This window comes from Scardinius erythrophthalmus (assembly GCF_964197995.2).
Source record: "Scardinius erythrophthalmus genome assembly, chromosome: 19".
In the NCBI taxonomy this organism is placed as follows: Eukaryota; Metazoa; Chordata; class Actinopteri; order Cypriniformes; family Leuciscidae; genus Scardinius; species Scardinius erythrophthalmus.
The window spans coordinates 9,309,356-9,319,918 of NC_138239.1; the positions used below are offsets into that span (position 1 = coordinate 9,309,356).

The 10,563-nt window shown below is 37.1% G+C and overlaps 1 protein-coding gene across 1 annotated transcript; it reads left to right on the forward strand.

Annotated features, from left to right (window-relative positions):
• Positions 1-4,782: 4,782 nt before the first annotated feature.
• On the forward strand, positions 4,783-10,563 carry crip1 (cysteine-rich protein 1). The gene is made up of 5 exons (XM_081347768.1): positions 4,783-5,545; positions 9,495-9,589; positions 9,811-9,868; positions 10,150-10,202; positions 10,295-10,563. Exons 1-4 carry the CDS (start codon positions 5,506-5,508, stop codon positions 10,188-10,190), a joined length of 234 nt encoding a protein of 77 aa, XP_081203894.1. The 5' UTR covers positions 4,783-5,505; the 3' UTR covers positions 10,191-10,202; positions 10,295-10,563.

The window sequence follows — 10,563 nt, forward strand, 5'->3', positions numbered from 1 at the left end:
TTCTAGCATAAATTTAATGCAACATGTTTGCCATTTAGTTAACAAACGTCAGTAAGCTAATCAAATACATTATGCTGTCTAACTTGATTACATGTTTAAATATTTGTCTAGCAATAAAAACAGACATGGGATGATACAATTGCCTTGCCATGCAGTGCAACGGGTTGCAACACTGTTAAATTCTTCAAAACACATGCAAGCTCATCATATCCTGTTTTATTTCTTGTTACCATGGCACAGGAAGTAAACTATGACAAATAACAGCCGGTTGCTAAGGAAACAACTCCTTTTTGAGAAAATAGTTGTATTCTTTCCATAGTGTGCCACACCAAAACTGAAGCTTAAAGATGATCGTTTGAGATTATCACATTTAAACCAGTCCCAAGTGAACCGATTATGTCTGCATATTTTGAATATTTGTTTTATTCTAATTTAATCATGTTTTATTCCCGCTATTTATTAAATAAACACATACTTTAGGGCTGAAACACAAACAGGTTACATTACAAAGAGAAATATGCCATTTTACTTAAACATGGGTTGACAAGTAAGAGTTAAACAATCCTGTGACTGTGTGAAACATCTTGAAACTTTTCCAAGATAAACATTTTTAACTGTATTGACAGTTAACTGTTGAAATTATCGTACATGAGAAGGTGTTGTAGCTAGTACAGTAAGCCTGAGATGAATAGAATGATGACGTTGTTGATGTGAAGTGGTTAAATAACATGTCCGTGATTTTATTTTTTCAACATCACGTGTGTTGAGAGAGACATAAAAATCTTTCAGCTGTCAATCAAGGGTACAAACTCACCCATAACAGAGTTACTATGGCAACATCTCCACCCACCCATATTGACATCATCATTGCTGTGTGTACATGTGATGCAACAGTAATGGGCAATAAAAGAATCGCCCTCAAGGTCTGTAGACTGTCTGTGTGTGTGTGTGTGTGTGTGTGTGTGTGTGTGTGTGTGTGTGTCCTCCTCATCCTTGACTCATTGACAAGCTATAACATTTTGTCTGCTCTCAGCTCACAAAAAGAGCACATTGCTTGAATCCCAGCCCTCCCTTTGTGTTCATCAGCAGTGATGAGTCCAGTCCAGAAAACTGTTATTCCACAGATCCTGATTGCCTAATCACAGACGTCTGTGTTTGTTTTCACTGCACTCCCTCTCTCTCTCACTTTTATACACCCATATCTATCGAACTGGCATTGGGCTCCCACAAATAGCCCACAACGCTACAAAACGATCTGCGATTATGCCAAAAATATGATATGTTGACGTTTTGTAGAGAATAACACCAGGAAATCAAGTTATTTATTAGAGAAGCATTTTAGAGTAATGATCTGTGAACCACGGCAGTTTGCTAATGCCAAATGTTGGCTGCCAGACCGATTACAATAGTGCTCCCTCAGAGACGTATGAATGTTTTGACCACTGACCGATGCAGTGTTGCGGAGTAACTGGCTGGAATAAGCAACTCTGTTAACTTACTGTATTTTCAGTAGCGCGGCTGGAGCTCAGCACTTTTCAATATAATGTAGCTTTTCCAGTTCCAGAGTTAAGGCCTGTTCAAGTACAATACTATAATGATAACGATAATTTTTTTTAAAAGAATAGCAGTCTACACACCACAACTATAACGACATAGATGAATGATAAAGTTGGAATCACTTTCAAAATGATTTCTTAGGTATTTTTTTGGCGGTCAGCAAACCAGCTTATATGTGCTTTACCGCCACCTACTGGACCGGAGTGTGGATCCTAAGATTTGGCAGGATGAGGGGGAAGGGGAATAATAATATTATATATATATATATATATATATATATATATATATATATATATATAATGTTTACTCACTCCATCAGGCCTGTTTCTTTCAAAAATGAAATTAACAGTGTATATATTTTCCTCAATGCTGCTCCAAAAGTATCATCAAATGATGAGCATGAGAAAGCATTTAAAGTGGCAGATGACGTAACTGTAGCACGCGCTTAGAATAAACAGAACATTATTGTGCGTTGGTGTGGATGCTAACATAGTTATCGTTATAGTTATCTTTAGTTATCGTTCTTGGTGTGAACCAAGTGTGCCGCGCAACTTGATCTTCGATCTTTGAATTTCGATCGCCCCCCTGGTGGCTGGCTGCAGTATAGATCATAATTCTATATGTTAATTTTTCTAATAGGTTTGGTTTATTGAATTAATTGATGCTATAAAATGGGATGTAACGCCATGATTCACAGCTGTGCTTGCGATTGAGCGCAGACTCGGAATGACTCTGAATGACGTAATCGGCAAGACCGTACTGTGATATTTTTGGATATTACAATGGAAGGAAGCGGAGACACACTGTCCATCTTTTTTTAAAAGGCTATAGACCTTATTAACAGCAGCACCATCTTTGATTTTAAACGGGAATGAAAGTGAAGCAGTGAGGCATAGACACATCTTTTCAGTGGGTTGTACTGTTATTTAATGTTTTTGGATTGTTCTGCTGACGAAACATTTCAAAAATATCTTTCCAAGAAGTTTCAGTAGACAAAAAACTCCAGACACATGAGCGGTGGAAAATTATAAGTAATCAGGGAGATTTATTTAGCTTTTTACAGCGAATGCCATTTAAAACATACCTTGCTTTCATACCTGTCATGGCGCTGCTCTGAATAAGGTCTATGGTGTGAACGGTCATCTTTTTTCACGAGTAGCGCTGTTCTAACGCATGTCTCTGTTTTTATGTGACAGTCAAGTAAAATCACAAGGCAAGTCCACAATGATTCAATCTACAAACTTTAAAGCTTAATCCTTATTCATCGTTTAAAAATAAACAGTTGAGGGAAGCGAGCAATGAGGGTGTCCAGATCAGATAACGCTTTTGGTGATGGTAAGCAGACAATGATAATATAGAGCTGGAAGAGACTGGCAGGAAAATCTCTCTCTCAGCATGGATTACTGGATCTACTGTCAACAGAGGGAGGAAATGAAGATCAGTGGAAAACCCTTGATGGTGAACCTCACAGTGTAACACTGGGAAAGCCCAGTGAACAGGACTGCAGTTACACAGGCCTGCTTTAGAGATGAAACGGCGGGTGGGTTGTTTGCTGGCAGTTGAAGCCTGCTGAGACGAAACAGCGGCCGGGCATGACTGGGTAAACATGGGTGGCATGATAGTTGGGAGCTTGCTTATGTATTAGCTGAGGGTAGAGCTGTCAAGATAAATCTAACACAGGAAAGAAGAGACAGAGAGAGGGCTGCAGCTATATACACATACTGTGGCACAAGAATCATTAATATTCAGCATACATATTCAGTTTATATTCCTATTCACTGCACAAACAAGTCAACTATATAGAGCTTTTTACCATACAGATTGTATCAAAGCAGCTTCACAGTGATAACATGAAAATAATACAACAAAGTTTTTCTAGAAGAAAATTGCGTCATCGTCCACCTTAAGTAAGGCAGATCAATAATATTGTTGAATATTAAATGTCCCCAACTAAGCAAGCCAAAAGCCAAAGGCAAGAGTGGCAAGGAACCAAAACTCCATCAGGTGACAGAATGGAGAAAAAAACCTTGGGAAAACCCAGGCTCAGTCGGGGGCCAGTCCTCCTCTGGCCGACGAGCGAACAGTGTATGATTATGATTCAGGCAGCATTACAGGTCAGAAGTCAGATTGGATCAGAACATTCAGAATATTTATCCAGTTCCATCAAACATACAGTGGTGTCCAACAGTCTGTGACCACTTTGTTTTTCATGTTAAAGTCACCATGAAAGCAAAATAGACAATTCTTGTTGTTTTTTTTTTGTTTGTTTTTTTATCAAATATTGCAGTGCTTATTATACCTGATTTATCCGTGCACAAACTATTTATTATTTTCACTTAGATATACGTCATAATAGGAATGAAAAGACTACCTCAACTTTCGTTTCATGTCGACATTAAGTTTAAATTAAAGTTTGGGGATTTTTAAAATGTGAGTGCACACATATTTGAAAAGATAAAAAGTAAAAAAATGATTTTTTTTTTTTGTAAAAAAACCCCCATAATGTTCTGATATTCTAAGAAGCTTATTGACCTTGACACAAAATTACAGCATGAGTGTGATATCATATCAGTTTTATGGCTTTCTTCATGTTGGTTGCACAACCTAAACAGATTTCTTTCAGATATTATTAATATAAAAAACTGCTTCCTTTTTTTTCTGTTTTTCCCCCTGAAAATACCTATAAAATATTTATTTATCAGTTCATTATTAAATCAGGATATCACCCTGGTATTTTTTACTTTATGAGGAAATATAGAAGTGGATTTTAATTCAGAAAGGTGTTGATCATAGTACAGGTGTATTAAAGGCACTGCATGTAAAAAATTTCATTTTAAAAGATTTTTGTATAAATTAATAGTTCACAATGTGTCATGTCATTTCATCTGGTTAAAATGACATCAATCTCTCTCTCTCTCTCTCTCTCTCTCTCTCTCTCTCTCTCTCTCTCTGTGTGTGTGTGTGTGTGTGTGTGTGTGTGTGTGTGTGTGTGTGTGTGTGTGTGTGTGTGTGTGTGTGTGTGTGTGTGTGTGTCATTGATGTATCAGTGACATTGATACATAAATGATGTATCAATGTCATTGATACATCAATGACACTCAATTTTGTACATCAATGATGTATTTCGCAAAACATGTTGAGCAGTTGCCATGGTGCATTTTATCAATCGAGGGGTTGGGCAGAGACACACCTATATCCTCTGAGGAAATATTTGATCTATCAAATACTGATGTTACTTAACGTTAACACACATAGGCATCCATGAAATAGCTACTCAAAGACATACACATACAGTTCTAATGCGCCAGATTCATAATAGTGAATGAATGAGAAAGTAGACTAGTAAATGTGCTTTTGTCTCTGGCTATTCTGAGTAAAAACAAACTATTTTAAAAACACAAAACAGTGATGACCAGCATGCCTGGCACTTTATGAAGTCTTCAGGTGGCCACCAACGTTCTACATGGCTGTTTGATTATGAATGCGTCGTTCAGCATGGTCTCCTCTGAAAAAGAATCGTTCTGAATGGAAAGAAGGTTTGTACCTACAGGGTCATATTTCTACACTGTGAGTCACATTTCCATCTTCATTTCAAACAAGCACAGAAGTCATCTGCTTAAAGCGGAAACCTGAGGTTATTCACACACGCAATGAATCTCCGTTGTTAATCAAAAGCCAAATAAATAACCTACAGAATGAACAGAGTAAAAACCACGAAGAGTATCTAGATGAATTAAGGCGCGTTCTCATGTACGCACACACGCGCGCTCCCGCTCTCTATCTCTCTCGCGCTCTCGGAGACCGTGTGCAAACTATTTCCACAGTACTATAAATAAGGCTGCAGAGTAGATAGTCTCACACCAAAGGCGTGGCAGTGTGCAGGTGGACTCCATCTCAACTCTATTCAAGCTGGACTTTTCTCCTCTGAGGAACTAAATCACCGCAAACATGCCTAAATGCCCCAAGTGCGAGAAAGAAGTGTACTTCGGTAAGACTCCTCTGAAATATTCATATTTACATACAGTCTACTTTTTTACTTCAAGGAAAAGGATGAAAAGAAGGTCAAAGTACACTACTGTGTTGTTGTAGCCTATAATTTATTATAAATATTTCGATGTTTAAATGAATGTGTAAACTAGTTTGAATGCAACTGCACGAGGGATTAATCAGGAAGAGAGATGTCAACTGAAGCATGTGGACACTATTTCCTGCTTGAAACTTTTGCAAAACAGCCTTTACAAAATAGCTTGTGCAGACATGTTTGCAGCAATTAAACCGTTATGAAGAATACAGTATAGAAAAAAACTTTGAATAAACAATTTTAAATGTAGCCTAATATAGAGTTGCACAGTGTTGGGTTGTAGGCTACTGTATGTTGTTGTAGGGTGGTTAGACTAAATCTTAATTTAGTTTTGAAATACAGAAAATATATCATACTTTGAATGTGTCATTTACATTATTTATATTTATTATAATAAAGAAATAATAATAACATAAATACCAGAGAGGGGTCAGCACAGCCGAGGCTAACAATGCAAATGGCAACGTCAAATTCGGCTTTACATTGTAAAGTAACCTTTTTGCATTTTGTAGTCAAACTATTTGAATAACTTCTGTACTATGAAGGCAACAAGACAATGATTTAAAGAACTTTAGGCTATTATTTGGCTATTATTTGAATCAGATATGTATCTGTAACAAAGAATTACAGGGAAATAATATGGTAAATGTATGTATGGAAAATGAAAATTAATTTGTGAATATTTAAAGTTTCTGAGCATGCCAAGCTGAGACTTTCACCGAGACTCTCTCATACTGCAAGTCTGGGCTGTTTTGTCCAGACCATTCTACTTCTTTTTTCTTCTTTGCTATTTAATGAACATTTGTAGCCAATATAAACATGCCAGGCTGTTTGTGGTAGGTTTCCGTCATCCAGCACTGTAGTTACCGATGTTTTTATTCACTTTGAAACACAAAATCTTTTTCTAAAAAAAAAATGTCAAAGCCAGCATTTAATTAAAAGTTTAATCTGGTAGGCCTATTTATATAATTTACATGTACATTTTCTCTGAAGTAAGATAAAGCCCTCATACCGCATCTCACACCATCATCCATCCTAGTGTTCTCTAAACCTGTAACTTTTCCATCATACCAAACTGCCTCATGTGGCTGGTGCTGGTCTTTCTTCACTCTGACTTGTTTAATGTTCGCATGGAAGCATTAACAACTGCAGCCTCTCAGAGATGAAAAGAGAAAATCCACCGTGAAGATATAAGATAGAGATTAGATAATCAAAATAACATAATTTTCCAGCTTTTCCAAAACTGCAAATAAAAAGTGGGTGTTCTGAAGTGTAATTTCAATTTGTGTATGGCATAACTCAAAGGCACTGACAATTCAGACAGTCTAATTTTTGTGGTTCGCTTTCACAGATTTGTTTTAATTACAATACTTGCAAGTTTATAGGTAAAGTGTGGCATTATTATTTTTTATCAAAATCAAACAGATCTGTAATAATATAATAATGACAGTTTTAAACAGGTTTCCCAAACACTCCCCTCAAACTTCTCCTATTGGTCAGTCAAACAGATAGCCCCGCCCCAAAATCACACAATTGGTATGAGTCACTGTTGCTTTGTCTGGCTGGTCGGGATGCTTAAACAAACAGAGCAAAGTTTTGATAGTTTAAATTCTGAGTGGAAATATGTTAACATTGAAAAAAATCACATTTTAGCTACTCTGAAATGTATATTATGAGAAATAAAACAAATTCTCCGCAAGTAATTGAATAAAGCATTTAAAATAAATAATTAAATCATATTAATAATGATAGTTGTTATTTTTATTATTATTACTACTGTTATTTAAGGTTTTTTTTCCCCCAATTCCTTCTTCTTTGCATGAGAAACAGTTTCTCCATTCATATGTTATGTAAAAAAACACGCAGAATAAAGACGGCAGTAATTCAGCTGCAGATTACAAATCTCTGTGTTGTAGACTTTACACCCAGTCTAGGACACTTTGCATTGATAAAGAGCATTAACAGAGAGAGAGAGAGAGAGATTAGTGTGTCCTCTGTGTATTTGACTGAGGGAAGTTAAGTAATTACTGTCTTAGGTGTGGCTCAGATGACCAAACTATTTCTTGGCTGAACTGCAAGGGCCCAAACCCATCCTGGTGAATTCCTTTCGGCCTTGTTTGTCCTTTAAAAATGTTCTTTCTCACATGGACCATTGATTCTCTCCCAGTATGTCTGGATCATGAGTTCACAGTCCAGTACTGAACAAAAGACTTTCCTGTGTCATCCACCGTAGTGTGACTGACTAGCTGAGCTGGGATGAGTATGACTCTTATTACAGCTGTTGCTATATGCAATTATAGCCGCTCACGGTAGTCCATAACAATGGGAATTATGTAGTGTTATGTGTTATCCTTCAACACTCTGCCTACTACATAAAGTATGAAGCATCACTTGGTGTCTGGGGTCTTTGCCATCACCTCATCACATTTTTCACATGTATGTCACAGATGGGAACTGTTAATCTGCTCTATGTCCATCCTTTGGTTTCTGCATGCCAAAAAGCTCAAACAAAGCTCTTCTCTTGAAGCCATAAATCTGACATATTTCAGAGTGGTCATGCTTTCTGACAGTCTTTGGCGTCCATGAGATATAGATGCTTGCCCAAAACCTCCCTCGTAAAAAGACACGATCGAGCACCTCCCCTAACTGGAGACGCCTGAGCATGCATGACTTTGTCTTCCCTTCCCACTTCTTTTATGATGTTCATCATGAGGGTTGTTTGGAGAAATCTTTCTGCTGAGGGCTGCAGATAAAGACTTCTTTATGGACCTTTTAAAGGGAAAGGGAGGAAAGAATTCCTCTGGGAGTGTCCTGCATACAGCGTCCACACCCACCCATGTTCTCGCCGTCATGAGAACACAATAATCTGACAAGACTTGTAGCGCGCTGGACTGCAGAGAAAATCTGCCAGATTTGAGACTTCAGATTGAGCTTTGTTGACATTAAAGGCTCATCATGACTTTAATTGAACTACATAATGGCTCCAAATCAACTCATTTTCCCATGTCTGATTGACTATGTATTCCCCTGACTCTTTTTGTTAAAACAACTTTACGGCTAATGAGTGATCATTTAGATTCTTCCAAGTTGTCGATGAGGTCATAAACTGGCCCAGATGGAAACAAACATTCTGCATTGACTTTTTAGAGGAAATCTTTGCACTTCAGATAAATGGATTTAAACATTAAACTGTGTTAAATAAATATCCTATTCCCACCAACGATTCCAACCAAAATTTAAAACCTCTATTTAAAGAGAATTATTCAGTCATTTTTCATTCACCCTCATGTTGTTCCAAACCTGTCTGACTTTCTTTCTTCTTCAGAACATAGAAGAAGATCTTTGAACTGTTTTTGTCTATTCAATGGAAGTCAATTGGGTCCAAAACAGCACTGAACTACATTGACTTTCACTCATTATAAGTCAGAAAAAGTCACTGAGACGTTGTTAAAAATATCGTTTGTGTTCAATTTAGGTTTTAAACAACAAAAGTGTGAGTAAATGAAAATTGAGTTTTCATTTTTGGGTGAACTATGCCTTTAAATATTTATTAAACAATTTACATATTTTGGCTAAGAACTGGCATCACTGGAGGGGGAAGGGGTTGGTTCAGTACCTTTAAAGCCAAATATTTAATTCCCTGGGAATTGATAAAAAAATATAGCCTACCTCAAAATGCAATTTAAGTCACTTTGGTTAAAAGCGTCTACAAAATGCATAAAAATTAAATAAATAAACAATAAGGGGCTGGGAAATTTAGTAAATAATGTGCACTGCAATTCTGCAGAAATCAATCCATGTTGGCCTATTTTTATGTGGTTTTATGAATCAATTATGTTTATCATTAATGTTTCAGCGGAGAGAGTGTCATCACTTGGCAAAGACTGGCATAGACCGTGTCTGAAGTGTGAGAAATGCAACAAGACGCTGTCGGCTGGCTCACATGCAGAGGTAAGTCAGTAGCAGAATTGCACACGTACTGCCAACCTCTTACTGGGACAGATTAATGTTCCAGGCAGACTTAATGGAGTCCAGTTAACTTTTGGCATACTTTTACCTTGCATAAACACTTCAGGGGGTTGGGCTGTCAGAGTGTTATGTCTTGAGGAAGGTCTTGCATAATGGCCCATTCAAGTCCGTTAATGTACTGACTAATGTGTTTCACCTCACAGCATGAGGGGAAGCCCTATTGTAACAACCCATGCTACGCTGCACTCTTTGGACCTAAAGGTACGTTCCTACAATGCATCATTTTACTGTGGTGTATAGGGTTACTGTTAAACTAGAGTATCACATGACATAAACCACTGCTTCACCTCATAATCACATGGACTGGGGACAGCTGTGGGACAGTACAATCTCTCATCCCGTGAATTTATTCAAATTTCTTGCATTATCCAGTGGCACTTAATGCAAATGTCTCCCTTACACTTATCCAGAGAGTTTTTTGTGTTTTTAATTATCAGTGTCCTAAAATGAATGTTTAATTTTAATTCTCTTTTTGCCCTCAGGTTTTGGACGTGGCGGCACTGAGAGCCACACATTCAAATAGGCAATTGCACAGGTGAGTTTACAAAGTAAAAATGATCAATTTAACCTATACTTAAAATGCATGATGTGACATGCACTAACTGTACTCTTCTTTTCCATTTACAGGCTTTTCTGACTCCATAAGCTTGTTTTAGAAGAGCTTGATTGATTTGTTTTTTGTTTTTGCCACTATTTTTATCCACATATTGTTAAACCAAAGACAAAATGACCAAGCCATGCCATGTTTTAGAAAGTACTAATTTGTATAATCTGTTTTTATTTTTTTTGAAATGTTGTCTGCTATAGCAGCACACAATGATGTTTCATTGGGGTACTAGTCAAAGACCTCTTTTTAATTAAACTGAACATTATACATTAAATGTATGTTTGAAACA